Here is a 15887-nt window from a genome sequence, read left to right on the forward strand (position 1 = left end):
TTGGACAAACTTCAATTTTCCAAAAGCCAATAATATCAATTTTGTGAATTATTTTTGCATGTCAAATGACTCCTTTACAATGTTGATCACTAAAACAAGAAGAATTATTGACCAGTATCTTGTGGGATGTCCAGGAAGTGCTGAAAAGGACACCCAGCTCCTGCTTGCCAACAGATTCCTCAAAATATTTCACAGAATAACACTTTAACACACATTTCTCTCAACAGGATGTTATTGCAGACACATTAAGCTTTCTCAAGAGCCAAAAAAACACTTCCTGGACAATCAGAATTCACCAAAATCTGGAAGAATAGGAAAAACTTCCCCGAAAGCAATCTCTTTCGCTGCCAAATGTCAAAATTATCGGCCATATTGACAAAAATTTCGCTCCCGCTTGAATTTTCTTACAAGGTTGGTGTCAAAAAGCAAATGGCGGACATTGGCGGGATAACCTTACATTTGACCTCTAGATTTTTGGGGACGAGAGTACCCATCAACTTTGAACAAGTTTTTTGAAAATTTATGAAAAAATTGTTTTTCGAATTTATGTAATCTGTAATTGATAGTTATCATACTTATTGGCCCCGAGAGGTTTTTCCTTATTCGGGTCTAGAAATATGAAAAAAGTCACAATATGTGCAAGGAAGCAGAAAATCGAAAATTCACGATTTTTGACCAAGAATATCTTAGCTCAGGAGTTAATTGGGATCCTGCAAAAAATATCCTAGATTTGGACATCCTTATAGTTTGTAATCATCCACAAGAATCGGAATTTTATCGATTCTAAATAGTCTAAAAAAATTATTTTTTCCATGGGTACCCAGAGTCCCAAAGGAGACGAAAGAGTTAATAAGGTTAATAATACTTTAATTCACTCTGGACAAACTTCATGTTTAGTGAAAATAATTTTGAATATATCAACCGCCAGTGTTTGGCAGCTGTCACCCGGATATCGAAGTGCTGGATATCGAAGAGTCTACTGTATTCAGCTGAATAATAATTTTCCTTAATTTTTACATGAATTTCAAATTCAAAATTGCTCGTAAATACAGTAGACTCTCGCTAATTCGGCTCTTTTAAGATCCGGATTACTTTATAATTCGAGCAGAAGTTGAAGTTGAGTTTGTTGACATTTTTCAAGTTTAATAATGCGATTATCAAATGAAGCAAATATGCTAAAATTTGGCATGGTTTGTCTTAGTTTTGATGTGATTTTGCGTTATTAAGAGGTTTTCATGAAATTTGTAATAACAATGAGCATGTAAACTCAATATGAGTATGCATATCAACAAAAAATCGTTGCAGTTCAAACAGTTTGATGTCCGAATTTCTCTCTAATTCGGTTGATATATCGGTCTCAAATGCCCGAATTTGGGAGAGTCTACTGTAATGACATAGCTATTGCAATTGTCTTTAAATCCTTGCTCTAAAAATGATTAAAAGTGGCTTTGAAAATTATGAAATAGGGATTTATTCTTCGAAACATCAAATCTGTTTTAAACGGTCTCTAATATTGATGGTAATATTGTGAGTATCCTAGTGGGAGAAAATTTTTTGATAACAGTTGAAGAGATTATTAAAATAATGGAAAATAGTAATTCGATCGTATTTCGCTTTGTAGGAAAACTTGGATGTGTTTAAAAGCTCGCTACATGGGTACCATATATTTCACGGAAAGGAATAAGAGGAATTGTGTAAATGTGGCCATATTTCTTCTGATATGTTGCTGTAAAGATCCTTTTCTGAATATGGATTGATGACAGGTGATGAGAAATTTCTAACAATAACGGAAAAGATCCTGGAAAAAGTAGCCAAGTTTGTTGCAAAAGTTAATTAGCAAAATGTTTTAATTTTAAAGGATTTAGAAGCCAAGGAGAGAATCAAGTTTAATAAAAAAAAATGAAGACACTTCTAAAGTGCTGAATTAGTTGTTGTACTCGTACTTTTGGTCTCTTAGACTTTCAAACGCAGTTTCAATTGTTATAAACTACAATACATTTTTTTTTTAAAAACTCTCTTTTCCAAAAGTAGCTTCACTGGTCTCTTATGAAAATTCAAAATAAGTATGCAAGAATATCTGTCGCTAGAAATTCAAAATATAAGCAAAATGTTAATAATATGCGTAATAACAAATTTCTTGAGATATTTTTTAAAGTTTTCTTAACTAGATTTCTCATCAGATTAAACTATTTATTTCTAAGTATGAGAAGTGCATGAAGTTACACTCTTTGTCTCCAATTAGAAACTTCCCTTGTCTCCGTTTGGATTAATTTGTTTCCAATAGAAGCATTTTACACTCGCGTATTTTTCTTGTATTTAAGAGGTTTTCAAATTATATCTAAAGAATTTTCACTAAACATTAACATTCTAGAAGAGTCAAGGAGCAAATTTATGTAATTCTCTTCAGAAAAAATATGAACTTAACTCTTTCCGGACCGCGGCATATGCTGCAAGCCAATTTTACCATTTTTTAATCAAAAATATCTAAGTTCAGGAGTTAATTGAGGTCCTACAAAAAATATCTTACATTTGGACATCCTTATAGTTTGTAATCATCCAAAAGAATTGAATTTTTCTCAGTTCTGAATAATTAAAAAACACGGTTTTTCACAGAATATTCATATGCTGCTTTGGGTACTCAGAGTCCCAAAAGAGACGAAAGAGTTAATGTGTTGAATCTTCCGTCAAAGTTAAAGCGTCTGGAAATGGTTTTGAATTAGGACATTTACCCTAAATCCGAAATTCGGGTCCGATCTGACAAGGTCGGATTTCACCTGAGACCACAAAAACTGAGATTGTAAGGAATCTCAGCTAACTAGGTCAAGTGCTATCAAAGTTATCAATTGACTGATTAAATTAGTTTTCTAAAAATTTTCTGAAGAGATTTTTATTGTCTTCACTCATACTGATCGTTAAATCTACGATCGCTTACAAATCACATACATTCAGGCGTTATAAAATGCATTTGAATAAGTTTGAAAATAAAATCAGTTGAAGAAAAAAAATTATTAAATATTCTTTTAAACCTAAGTATTGAAATTTGAAGATTAGTCTCTGAACTTCCTCCTTACAAATCTGGGCAGTGGCATCATGTAGAGGATCATATTGATGATGGCTAGTCCAATTGGGAAGGCAATTGAGAGTGCAAGATCAACACTTTCCTGGGGATCAGCTTTGCCAAGACGCTCGTGGAGGAAGTCATAAGGTGCCACACAGACTGTCTGAGGACCTGCAGTGCAACTGACAGGACGGGACAAGAAGAATGTATTGTGGAGCAGCAAAGAGGCGTATCTTGTATGAGTTCCTCTGGAATTGTCCTGAAGCCATGGAAGGAGACCTTTGTAGGATCTCACTGTACCACTGGCCATAGAGAGGCTGATGCAGAGTAAATAGGCGACTGCAACTGATGTGTTGATCCTCGATTTGACGAACAAATGGAATAAGATACAGAGCTGCTCTGCAAGAACGAAACTTGTCCACAGTGCTATTAAGAGGTAAAGGAAGGCTGTCCCAATGGGCCTGGAGGGATTGAGAATGATCCTGGGATGAAAAAATTTACAATTATTTTTTTTTTCAATTGAAAGTAAATTAAGTAGAGTGCAATCTTACGGATAGACCACGCATGAAGCGATTGCTGCTGATATAAAGGAAAATGGGAGTGAAACGGAGTCGTAAGCTATCAGTAGAGAAGCTCCTGAGTACAATCCTTCAGCGTTCTCTTGTATAAATCTCTTTCTCCAAGTGGGAACTAATTGAAATAAACCGTAATTGTATAACAAATTTCAAGAAATGTGTTAATTGTAAAACTCACAAGTCGTGATCGTCGTCAAGATTCCGGAACCGTACGCCTACAAAATGAGAAAATGATAAACACGTGCAAGAGATCATTCAATGTGAAAGGAAGAATAGCTACCAATCCCAAAACATTGAGAACCATGCCGCTCTTGCTGAAGAAGCCCCTCTGATCGTCCTTCAAGTTTGTATAGAAGAGCCATAGGGTACACATGGCCAGAGGAAGTGCAAATAATCTCAGAAATAGATTTTTCATACCAGCATAACCGCATGAAAATGTTGAAGCCAGAAGCCGTCTGCAAAAAAGAGATCAGTTTGCAATTTGTTTTTGTAGAAGATCAAGGTAATCTTACAAGTAGATTGTCCCGAAGACTTTCATCTCGTTGGGTTTCCCATAGGCCAAGGGTACCTTTCCGGCTGTCATGGGGTTAATGGGAGCTTCGGGAATTGGAGTCTCTCGAGCAAATCGGTCAACAAGGGCCTCAATTTGCTGACTGGACTCGAGGAAACGATCTCGGCTTCTACAAAAAAAAAAGCATGAAAGAACTTTACAAGTTTCAAGAGATAACCGTTAATTAATTACTTTTTTCAAATCGCAGCATAATTTGCAAATTGGCGATCGTGACGAGTGATGTTAGCCGATATTTGCACACAAAATAAAAAGATAAATTATAGAAACACGTTTAACCCATTCCTTACCATGGTATTATACATCATACGTAAATTGAGTGATTTTAGATGATTTATTCCAGGGCAATTGATATTCGAATTTCTGTCGGGAATGGATTTTTATTTACTTTAGGCCTTCAATTACTTGGAAAAAATAGCCCGAGAGAGATAGGAATACATTTTATTGTTCTTTTCTCGCTTCACGTGAAATCATGAAAAATTTTGCTCAAAATGGCGGACGGAAAATACGACATCCCGTCGAATTTGTTAAAATTGACCTTCATCCTCTTTCCTGATTTGAATTCTGGTTGCCAATGTGTTTCTTTGGATAGTTACTCTATCTAAATCAATAGAGTTTGTAATGAATTAATGTGCAGAATTTAAATTCAATGACCGTTAAGACGCGTGTTTGAGGGCGGCTCCCATGGGGGCGCGCATAATGGATAAAAATTATTTCTTTACAAAAAAAATCATCTATTAATCTGTAGGAAACTAATCCCAAAATATGAACATATCTCAAGTATTTCTGGTACATTGACTGAATGGGTTAATCCTCTCTCGGGTTTCAGTATCAAATGGGCAAAGAGAAAAAGACAAGGGGAGATATTAGTGGAAAACTCGTGTACACCACTTGCAGCACTTATTAAATTTGTATGAAAAATGTCAAAGACTTCCTCACTTCCGGAAGTGCCATAGATGATTTCCAGCACTTCTGCACTTCCAGGCACTTCCAGCGTTTGAATTTAAAAGAAACGGTTAAAATCTAATGTGAATTTTCTTCAACAGCTGGATTATTATTTTTGACTTTATTCAATATCGCAATTGCATTTTAATTTAACTGAAAAATAAAAAAAACTTGTTTAACTATTAAAATTGAATTTTAATAGTTTCTCTCAGATAGTTGATCCGAGTTGGATCGTGTGTAATCGTGAGGTGTTGTGCAGGATGCCCTGTCTATTAAAGGGACGTAAGTGGCCATTTAAGATAAGAAGTGGTGGATTTGCACGGAAAAGCATTTTGGGCGTTCATATAATTTCAATTCAATTCAAATTATTTAGAAAAAAAAAATGGACGGTATGTCTTCTATACAAAATCTCTCTATATTTAGATCATGTTCTTCAATTTAGAATGATTAAAAGGTGTCTTAGTAAATTCCGAAATAGGGATTTATACCCTTCGAAAGATCAACGCCATTTTAAACGGCCTCTAACATTGATAACGATATTGTGAGTATCCTAATGGAAGAAAATTTATGCATAATATTTGAAAATATTGTTAAGATGTTGTAAAAGAATAATTTGCTTGTATTTCGTTATTTCCAAAATATTGGATACATTTCCAAGATCGGTATATGAGTTCCACATTTTTCTTGACTGAAATGCTTAAGGTGAACCGAACGAATGTGGCCATTTTTCTCCTCGTTTGTTACGACAAATAATCTTGTTTTGGATCGATTGGAAAAAAGTGATGGAAAAGGTCTTGAAAAAAACAGTCAAGCCTATTGGAAAAACTGACCTTCATCTCACGATGGCGATGTTGCAAATTTAAGAAGATTTCAGGGAAATTGTTTAATTTAGGCTATCTAAACTCGATGAAATAGTCATAGAAGACAAGAACAGTGAGCATTTTTTTTAGTTTTGATTAGTTTTTTTTGAGAAAACTCAGTTTTTGGCCAAAAGAAAAAAAGCATAATTTTCGAAGGCAATAACGTGAAATTGTGTGTCTCATAACAGAAGTTGTCAAAGTGCTAAAGGGGTTGTATAGTAGGAAATTCTTCAAAACCTAGAATAATCTCCGTTAATTGAGCCTTCCGATTAGCATTTCTTCCAATTTATATCGAATAATATGTAAAAAAAATGTAACTTTCCCAAAAACTGTCAAAAACAACCTTTCGAACTATTTTCAAGAAAAACGGATCTTTTCCTTAAAAAAATGGAATTGATAGGGGAAAATACTCTAGGTTGGACCACAAATATGAAGTTCAAACTTGATGATTTTTTTTTGTGAGAAAATCGAAAATTAATCCCAATTTTCATTACACCGAAAAAAATTTTTAGTTAATTGAGATCCCATGCTTATATCATTTACCATTCAAAATCCCTTAGTTTCTTTTTATGAGGTAAATAAAACTACTGCGTCGATTTGGTCCAAGGCATGGTACAATTTTTGCCTTCGTATGTGACGTTACATGCCTTTGAATCTAGAATTTTCTCGGAAAATATATCTATCGAAACACTAAACAATCTATTATTGATTAGACTGAGGTCTAATACACTCACTGAAACTATTACTACAGAGAAAAACGCTAACAAAAAGAATCTTTTCCAATTTTTCTGAAATACTGCTATTCCAGTAGGAATAAATTGTTGGAAAAGCCATATTATCGATATGACAACCCTAAAATACGACTGTAAAAAGAGAAGGGTGATACTTTATGCCATTTTGAAGTCAATAACCTGAGGTTATTTTGTTTCCGGAAACAAATAAAAACAAAATTTTGGAAATTGTTTCTTAAATGATATCAATCCAAATGTCTTGCCTTTGTGTGATCCTGCAAGATCACCATGGTGAGCAATGAAATAACCCTAGCCACGTACCGATTTGAAGACTTTTAAACATCTTCATCGGACCATCATTTCCAGACTCTCAAAAAGACAACACATTACACTATAACCATTCCGATTGGAGTGAAATGAAAATAAAGCTACAAAATTTGCTATTTTCCTCACGATACAAGAATAATCCTACTTTTAAGTAAGTACATTATATACGATGCATTTAGTCAGCAGTGACGGTGAATTTATTTGCTTTACTGCTAGAATCCTTGAGGATTTTTCGAGCGCAATGTGAAGCAAAACATACAAAAATGTGAGGTTGTGGAATAACATATGACATAATGGCGGTAGTGTTACTAGATAAGCATTCGAAGGCATGAAATTCTTAAATTCTAAGGCAAGATATGGGGTGATTTTGCATGTTATCCACCACCCACAAAAATGGTACCCTTCTCGAGAAAAACTATGTTGACGATAATCAACTTTAATTAACCCTTTATCATTCACACTAGTCACTTTTTTCCAAAAATCATTTTAAATAGGAAAAGCACATGTAAAATTCAATACCAAAATGAAGCTTTGAGTTCATTTTCAATTTTTTCTTCTAAAAGCATAAAAACGCATCACTAGGCCTTCTATTTTTGGAGGAGACTCGTAATTGATAATAAGCTAACTAATATTTGATAGAAATGTGTAAGTTTTTTAGAAAAACCAAAAGAAATTCACAATATTCGAAGGCATGAACGTTCGAAGGGACAGTACTTTCCCCTATATCTTTGAAGGACAAATATTAGGTCAGGATCAATTGAAATTACACTCTTGATTATATTAATTATATTTTTGAAAGTATTAACTATTGAATTTGCATTGGGTGGCCTACGAACTTATGCAATCATCCAATAGTTATTTCTGATAGTTTCCTGTAGCTAAACCAGCTAAACCATCCGAAAGAATCGACCATTACTACATTATTCCAACTGAAAATGTAATTTGAAATTTAAATATTTGTAAGGCATTATCAATTAAGTTTCCTTCATTGGAACAGTGGACGTTAGTTGAACGATATTTGAATTTTTTTAACCATAATTTTGATGAGGAACTCAAAATAATTTCAATAAAAAACAACATTAATTTAACTCTCAGGACAATCCTTAATTGCGCTATATGCTCACAAGTAATTTTTCTACTGTAATTAAATGAAAAGCGCATAAATCATTACATTTTTGAGATTTCCACTTCCGCAGTACTTCCACCTCAGTGTACACCACTTCCAAGCTAACAACTTCCCCTTGGAAAAAGAAGAGAAGATCACGAAGAAGGACAAGCCTACTTACACTCAAGGGGTAGTTCTTCGCGTTTTCCTTTCTTTTGCCCATCTAAAACAGTGAGGAAATCTCAAAATTCCAAATTAGAAATGATTCCAAATTACCCATATAGATATAAACCTACGGATAGGACAAGATGAGCATTTTCCTAAGGAGCCAGCGAAGCGACCTCAAAAACTGAAATGAAATCAAGTGTTCTGAAGCAATGAATTTATCATTGTTTTTCTTTTTCTTGTCGGGTTGGTGTGTGATTCAATATCAGTGAGGAATTTAACTAACTAGAAGCCTAGAACAAGAATTAGGATTCTTGTTCTATAGACAAGAATGAACTACCGCTGCTGATAAAACAAAATTCAATATAAAATTGGGTGGATTATTGAAAGAAATTCACATTGTTTATTAAAATGTCTTGCACCTGAAGAGTGTCTTACAAAAGCATTTAGTGGATATTTAGTGTAATCCTGTGTTCTGGCGTAGGAAAAGCAATGGAATCATCTCGTCCTTGGGCAGATTCTGAATCTTCTCCGACACATAAATACTGTCTGGACTGAGGACATGGCGACTTCTGGACGATGTGGCGGGAATGTTGAGCACACGGCGAGCCAGTTTCTTAAGACTGGGACACTGATTGAAGCCCTTCCAAAATTGCAGGACATCCACGGGCTCCGTGAGACGAATGTCCATGTAAGTTTTAATTTCCGTCTCAATGGGTTCCTCAGACACGGAATTGTCCATGAATTCCATGAAATTGATCAGTGATGAATTTGAAGTGCCAGGAATGGGTTCACTGAGATTCATCTTGATGGATTTATTGGCTGAAGAACTGTCATCAGTACTAGATCCCATGACAGTTTCCAGATTCTGCCGTACAACATCTAGAATATCATTCTTCTCATCTTCATGCAAGAAACGCATATTCTTGAAATTGGGATCAAGGAATAGGGCTATTTTGTGATACTGAGACACAGTGAAGTGTTTCTTGAGTAAAGCATTAGCACTGTTTTTGATGTGTGCCACAAATTCGCCATTTTTGGGCAATATTCGACCACTCTGCTGGAACTTCTTAGTCCACAGGTACACTTCATTGAGGGTGGTGTTACTTTCAGAGCGGACACTGTCAAGGGATTGTTGGAAGGGTTCCAGGAAATCTAGCACTTGAATAATAGTTTCGAGTTTTTCATTGAAAAACTCTTGGAAAATGTCCTCTTCACTGTGGTAGGTCTCGGAAAAATTTGCAATGGCCTTCAAGAGCCGGAAGTACTTGTGCCATCGTGTGGGATAGCTGGCTTCGAGGATCTCTTTGAAGGAAACCACACCTTGTTGCATCAAATGGTGCGAAAGGTCATCGATTGACTTGAGGAATGTGGGAAATTCAGTGAGAAGATCATCCAGTACCTGGATTAATATCTCACACATGCAGTTCATCACAGTGACGTTGGGGAATGCTTCGCGAATTACAGTATCTTCCATCCGGATCACCATTTTTAGACCTTCGAGCTGGACGGAATCGAGAAACTCACTGAGTATCTCATGGACAATGACCCGAATGTTCTGGGCATTTGCTTCAGGAAGGACACGAGAGCCCAGATTGTACCGAGTCAGGATGAAGTTTTCATCAATAAGGAAGACCTCTACGGTGAGGCACATGTCGTCACGATGACGCCACAGATCCAGACATACGCAAATGTCATTGCCGGTGAGAACGGACTTGATTTCTTCCTTCATTTGCGCCATCACCGCTTCAATGTGCGTTCCTGCCAATTCTTGGGGCATTGTGAGGATGTTCTCAATACTCTGGTGCCCGTACTCAGCACCAATATTTAATAGGATTTGAGCAAATTCATGGAAACCTGGCTGTTGGAAAAATGCCAGTGGCAGGAGATCCCGGGCGGCAAATTTTATCTGAGCCGTAGCAAAATGGGCCAAATCACCAGGAGGAATGATTTTTGACTCCCCACGTAGACCAGAATTGGCCAGGAAATGTGGCATCAGCGACACCAAGGCTGACGTCATGGCTTGCTGCCGATTAGCATGCTCAGCATCTGTTATGTCATCTGCGGAGGACGTTGGGGCGTAGTTTAAAGTGCCCTGGATAACCCGCGGAGGTGATTTCGATGGAGCCCTCATATTGCACCTATGTCGGACCAGACTTGCCGTTCCGGTTTTTTTCTTGTACGACAGCACTACGCCACAGTGCATGCAGCGGATAAAATCCTGCCTGATGCTGTTGTAGTAGATGATCTTGAATTGCTTCCACATGTGATTCTTGTACTTGGTGGGATCACGTGCTGTGATGCTGGGATCATTGGCACGAATAAGGGCTTCCAGTTCGTGCTTCTGCAGCTTAAAACTCAGATCGGCCTTGCCATCCAACTCCTCCATACTGACATCTGGTTCAGGGAATGAGCCATCGCTATAGCCAAATATTGGTTCCTCTTTAATAGTGATGTCATCTTTAATATCATCACCCATGGTCTGGGAATCCCTGTCATCATCCACCATTTCTTGAGATTGATCAGGAAGAAAGGAAGCAGTTGAAGTGGAGGCCCGATGGCTGTTAGCTGTCTCATTAGGGGTTTCGCGACATCGACCCTCACATTTGTGGCGCAACAGACTAGCTGTGCCTGTTTTACTTTTGTAAGCTAACACATTGTCGCAATCCAAGCACTTCACAAAGTTCTGGCGAACACCGCGATAGACAATGGGCCTGAAGTACTTCCAAACGTGACTTTTGATATTCTCCGGCATCACAATGTCGATCTCATCACTCGCTTCGCGCAGTTTTTGTTCAAGTTCTGCTCGTGACAGCAGAACTGCCTGGCATGACGATGTGGGTCCGTATTCTTGCTTCATTGTCTTCAGCACACACACAGTCACCCGTGGCTGGACGGTGGATTGCTAGCGGACGCGAAATGGCTGTCCACTGTGAAGAGAGAAAAAAAAAACTGGTATCTACAGGGTGTCTTTGTTCACATCTGCAACGAAGCACGGAAGGTGTGCGTGGGTCAACTCACCTCTATAATGCCCTTTCTTGGAATTCTCCAGTTACCGAAAGATATTCCCAAGATTGGGAAAATACGCAGACGAGATTTGGAACTTCTTCCCAAGGAGAAAATAATTGACTTTGTCACTGATGTATCTATCTCACTCTATTTGTTTGTCTCGTGCAGCACAGGAACCAGCTACATTCACTGCCAACCAACCACTGACTCTGTGAGTCTCTCCACATCGTCCACATAGCGAATGTCGCCACTCACACAAGCCCTCGTACGTGTCTCTCGAAATCGATGAACGACCGAGAATTCTCCTCCACAGTTCACGGCCCATGTAACACACCCGAACAATATCTCACGAACACATGGGAAAGCCCGATCCAATGGATTCTCCAACCACTTCTCACCTTCCCACTCTGCCGACATACACATGCCACTGGTCAGACAGAGATGATAAACATAGAAACACACATACTAAAAGGAGACGCATGCGTGTATTGGAGCATGTCACGTATTCACCACTTGCGTGACTCACGTAATTCCACTGTTTCTTTTTTTTACCTTCGGTTTGCGGACTCCTCCTCTCTCTTTCCATCTACTGTAAATTTATCTCTGGCCAGAGCGAGGAGAAAAATACCGCTGTGGACCCTCGTAAACGCGGAGGTGATACCGAGACCGAGTCATGAAATCCAGAGAGGTATTGGCGCGTTCGTCACGATTTTGCTCATAAATTGAGTGGCGGGAAACTAAGGGGCTGCTCAAAAGAATATTTTGAGCTCTACACTCACCTTCGATCAACTGTTGAAAGACACAGGTAATACATTAAAGGATTTTCCAGCTGAGGGCAAGGGAAACCAATTCCATGGAAGTACTCCAACATAGCCCTAGTACCTCCGGAGTAAACCACACCGCCCAAGCAAAGGAACAGCGCTCTTAAAAAAACAAAAAATATATATTTATATAATGCCGTAGATGCACTTAAAGGATGGTCTTCATTGATCCGATCTACCTTATTTGATCAGTAAAGGCCCATCCTTAATTCTAGAATTGAGGAAAAATTTACGAACAGCAGAGGGACAAAGTCACCTAGGATTTATGTACTACCGTAGATGCGCTTAAAGGATGGTCTCCATTGATCCGATCTACCCTATTCGATAGTTGAAGACCCATCCTTAAGTTCTACAATTGAGGAAAAATTTACGAACAGCAAAGTGACAAAGTCACCCCCGCAGATTAAAGTCACCTAGGATTTATGTACTACCGTAGATGCGCTTAAAGGATGGTCTTCATTGACCCGATCTACCCTATCCGATCGGTGAAGAGGGTGAAGACCCATCCTTAAGTTCTAGAATTAAGGAAAACTTTACGAACAGCAGAGAGGCAAAGCCATCCCCGCAGATCAAAGTTACCTAGGATTTATGTAGTACCGTAGATACGCTTAAGGGATGGTCTTCATTGACCCGATCTACCCTATCCGATCGGTGAAGAGGGTGAAGACCCATCCTTAAATTCTAGAATTGAAGAAAAGTTTACGAACAGCAGAGGGACAAAGTCACCCTCGCAAATCAAAGTCACCTAGGATTTATGTAGTACCGTAGATGCACTTAAAGGATGGTTTTCATTGGTCCGATCTACCCTATCTGATCGGTGAAGACCCATCCTTAAGTTCTAGAATTAAGGAAAAGTTTACGAACAGCAGAGGGACAAAGTCATCTAGGATTTATGTAGTACCGTAGATGCGCTTAAAGGATGCTCTTCATTGATTCGATCTACCCTATCCGATCGGTGAAAACCCATCCTTAAGTTCTAGAATTGAAGAAAAGTTTACGAACAGCAGAGGGACAAAGTCACCCACGCAGATCAAAGTCGCCTAGGATTTATGTACTACCGTAGATACGCTTAAAGGATGCTCTTCATTGATCCGATCTGCCCTATCCGATCGGTGAAGACCCATCCTTAAGTTCTAGAATTAAGGAAAAGTTTACGAACAGCAGAGGGACAAAGTCATCTAGGATTTATGTAGTACCGTAGATGCGCTTAAGGGATGCTCGTCATTGATCCAATCTACCCTATCCGATCGGTGAAAACCCATCCTTAAGTTGTAGAATTAAGGAAAAGTTTACGAACAGCAGAGGGACAAAGCCACCCCCGCAGATTAAAGTCACCTAGGATTTATGTACTACCGTAGATGAGCTTAAAGGATGGTCTTCATTGATCCGATCTACTCTATCCGATAGGTGAAAACCTATCCTTAAGTTCTAGAATTGAGGAAAAGTTTACGAACAGCAGAGGGACAAAGTCACCCCTGCAGATCAAAGTCTCCCGCATCTACGGTCTATAAAAGTAGGACTATTATCAAAACTTACCTATCCAGGAAGGGAAATACATCTGAACGAGGCTTTTCAAGGGATAGCAGGACACCGCAACCACTCTTTTTAGCAGAATTGGACAGGATTGAGATTAATAGATATGCACTGAGAGGATCTAGTCCTTGAGTGGGTTCGTCCAAGAGAAGCATAACTGGATCGCGAACCAACTGAACACCAATGGCAAGTCGCCTCTTTTCGCTGATTGTAAGGTATTCTACCCTTTTATTGCTGACTTGAGACAGGGCTAGATCAGCTAGAATCTGACGGACCTTTGAAGCTTTCAAGTAGCCAGTAAACTGTAATGTAGGATCATGAAGTATTAGTTACAGTTTGGTCAGTAAAGGACCTCTTCAATTAGTACACTTACAATGGTGGGGGTGTAATGCAGGGTCTGCGAAACCGTAAGTCCGGGAATAAAGTTAGTAGCATGTGTGACATATCCACATCGTTGCTGGAATAGGCTCTTGGTCAAAGGAGCTCCATTTAGTAAGACCTGTCCTCTAGTGGAGCCATCTCCGCGCCTTGCGATCACATCCAGCAAGGCTCTCTTGCCGCTTCCTTTGGATCCTAGGATCGCCATAACTTCTCCACTGTGCACGGTTAAATTGACACACTTGAGGACGAGTGCTGAGGTGTCTCCACCGCTGAAGCATCCACCCCCATCGACCTGTAGGTCATACATTTAAATCATGATCAATGGACAAATTGGTTATCCAGGGAAGGGTAGCCATAGGGAGTCTTACCTCTGTCGTGTGATAGATATTGTGCGCTTCCAATACATAATCACTCCCGATCATTGTGGAGCTGGAGTTGGCGTCTGACACACACGATCAAGTAACTGGTGATCAATTGCACACAACCACAGATTAGTCTACGCAACTTCTTGGGTCGGACCACAAGATAGATGGTTAGGAAGGCACGTTCATTGAGTGCGATCGCGTCAGCGACCAATACTGTACTGTAGCAGCTCTGAGAGTTTATAGGTGATCCCACAGAGTTGAGCTTCTCTCGGAAAAACGGGGGTCTTTAGTGTGTAGTGGTAGGCCCCATGATGATTTTGTGTGACTCAATACTTTAGCGTTACCTGTCGTTTGTGTATTTGTTCAACAGGTAACATTTTACCTGAAGAGGCTTTTAAATCAAACAATTGGGACAGCATTTCTATCAATAGTTTGGTACTTTCACCTTATGACCCAAACGTGACTCCTGCGTATTTTCCCAATTTCGATTTATTGATTCTTATCGAGGTTTACTTCACGCTTTTTATTCTTAGTATGGCTAATGATCTTTAGTATCGTCCAGTGATCGTCTTGTTTGTATTTTCAACCTCACACAGGTGCAATAGGTGAGCTCTTTAAACAATCAACGTGGATTCTCCAGCAATACAGTTGCGCGTTGATTTTGTACACTCGATCTAGTGTTTAGTGGCTATATGAGAAGTATCTCTGCAAAGGCCTGAAAGAGCCACAAACGGCACAAAGCACTGGATTGAGTGAACATATGATGGATGTACAGGTAAAAATTGAGGTGGATCGCGAATGTATGTGTAGCGTTCACGGTTCTTGTTCAAGATGGCGTCACAATTGTTTTAGTCATTTACTTGCACTGGCATCGGGCAGATCGTATGAAGATCGCGGTGCCGGATACCAAAATTGACCTCTTCAAAAAAAGAGCTGTATTTGGTGAATTGGACCAAAACCAGACCATCGTGGTCACATATCAACCGCAATATCATCATTCATTACTATCACAACCACCGTTTTCTTGTTGGAATTCATCAGTGATCGGTGCTGTGGCTTGATTAGTGTTTTGTGTGCAAGAACCCATCATCCTGTGTTCTGTGATCGCACCAATCTCAGTTGCATAGTTCTGTTTCTCTTTTTTTTGTTCAACGCGAGTGCAATGATCGTAACACGGATGGATCTATGAATGATAGTAACACCTAGTTCGTGGTGATCGAGACATGCAATTCTATGGATTAAATTATCTCACCTAATATTGTATTCTGCAGAAGAAAATCAGTAAGTTCGCCAATTGGTACGCCTTCTTCTTGAATCTCAGACGTGTCACAATATTTATTCATATGGCGATGAAGGTTTCTCTGACGTGATCTTTTGGGTGGAGATGTAGCACCAATGTGAGAAGATCAATCGAAGCGATTCTTACCTTGCCAATTGAGTATTT

The 15887-nt window shown here is 38.8% G+C and overlaps 3 protein-coding genes across 5 annotated transcripts in view; 1 reads left to right on the plus strand and 2 right to left on the minus strand.

Annotated features, from left to right (window-relative positions):
- Positions 1-2871: 2871 nt before the first annotated feature.
- Positions 2872-15138, minus strand: LOC129798805 (ATP-binding cassette sub-family G member 5). The gene is made up of 9 exons (XM_055842160.1): positions 14447-15138; positions 14071-14370; positions 13701-13999; positions 12123-12266; positions 4146-4313; positions 3914-4088; positions 3812-3848; positions 3610-3748; positions 2872-3540 (listed from the first exon to the last, which is right to left on the minus strand). The coding sequence occupies exons 1-9, from the start codon at positions 14498-14500 to the stop codon at positions 3048-3050; spliced, it is 1809 nt and encodes a 602-aa protein (XP_055698135.1). The 5' UTR covers positions 14501-15138; the 3' UTR covers positions 2872-3047.
- Positions 8715-11943, minus strand: LOC129798802 (uncharacterized). Its single transcript, XM_055842154.1, has 2 exons — positions 11356-11943; positions 8715-11264 (listed from the first exon to the last, which is right to left on the minus strand). Exon 2 carries the CDS (start codon positions 11192-11194, stop codon positions 8792-8794), a length of 2403 nt encoding a protein of 800 aa, XP_055698129.1. The 5' UTR covers positions 11195-11264; positions 11356-11943; the 3' UTR covers positions 8715-8791.
- Positions 15139-15272: 134 nt separating the features above from the next.
- The window catches only part of LOC129798800 (ATP-binding cassette sub-family G member 8), a 68068-nt gene continuing 67453 nt past the window's right edge, over positions 15273-15887 (plus strand). For all 3 annotated transcript variants that reach the window (XM_055842149.1, XM_055842151.1, XM_055842152.1), the window contains exon 1: positions 15273-15724. In XM_055842149.1, the coding sequence (XP_055698124.1) occupies position 15724 (1 nt within the window). In that variant the 5' untranslated portion in view covers positions 15273-15723. The remainder of the gene's footprint in view (positions 15725-15887) is intronic.

The sequence above is a fragment of the Phlebotomus papatasi genome, chromosome 1, assembly GCF_024763615.1.
Source record: "Phlebotomus papatasi isolate M1 chromosome 1, Ppap_2.1, whole genome shotgun sequence".
NCBI classification, from domain to species: domain Eukaryota; kingdom Metazoa; phylum Arthropoda; class Insecta; order Diptera; family Psychodidae; genus Phlebotomus; species Phlebotomus papatasi.

Bases quoted from the DNA above. Each gene is read 5' to 3' on its own strand.
- LOC129798802 (XM_055842154.1), bottom strand. From the start codon at position 11,194: ATGAAGCAAGAATACGGACCCACATCGTCATGCCAGGCAGTTCTGCTG.
- LOC129798805 (XM_055842160.1), bottom strand. From the start codon at position 14,500: ATGATCGGGAGTGATTATGTATTGGAAGCGCACAATATCTATCACACG. The intron at 4,089-4,145 runs GTAAGATTACCT...TCTTTTTTGCAG, and splicing joins GTCTTCGGGACAATCTACTT to ACGGCTTCTGGCTTCAACAT. The intron at 3,749-3,811 runs GTGAGTTTTACA...TATTTCAATTAG, and splicing joins CTTGACGACGATCACGACTT to TTCCCACTTGGAGAAAGAGA.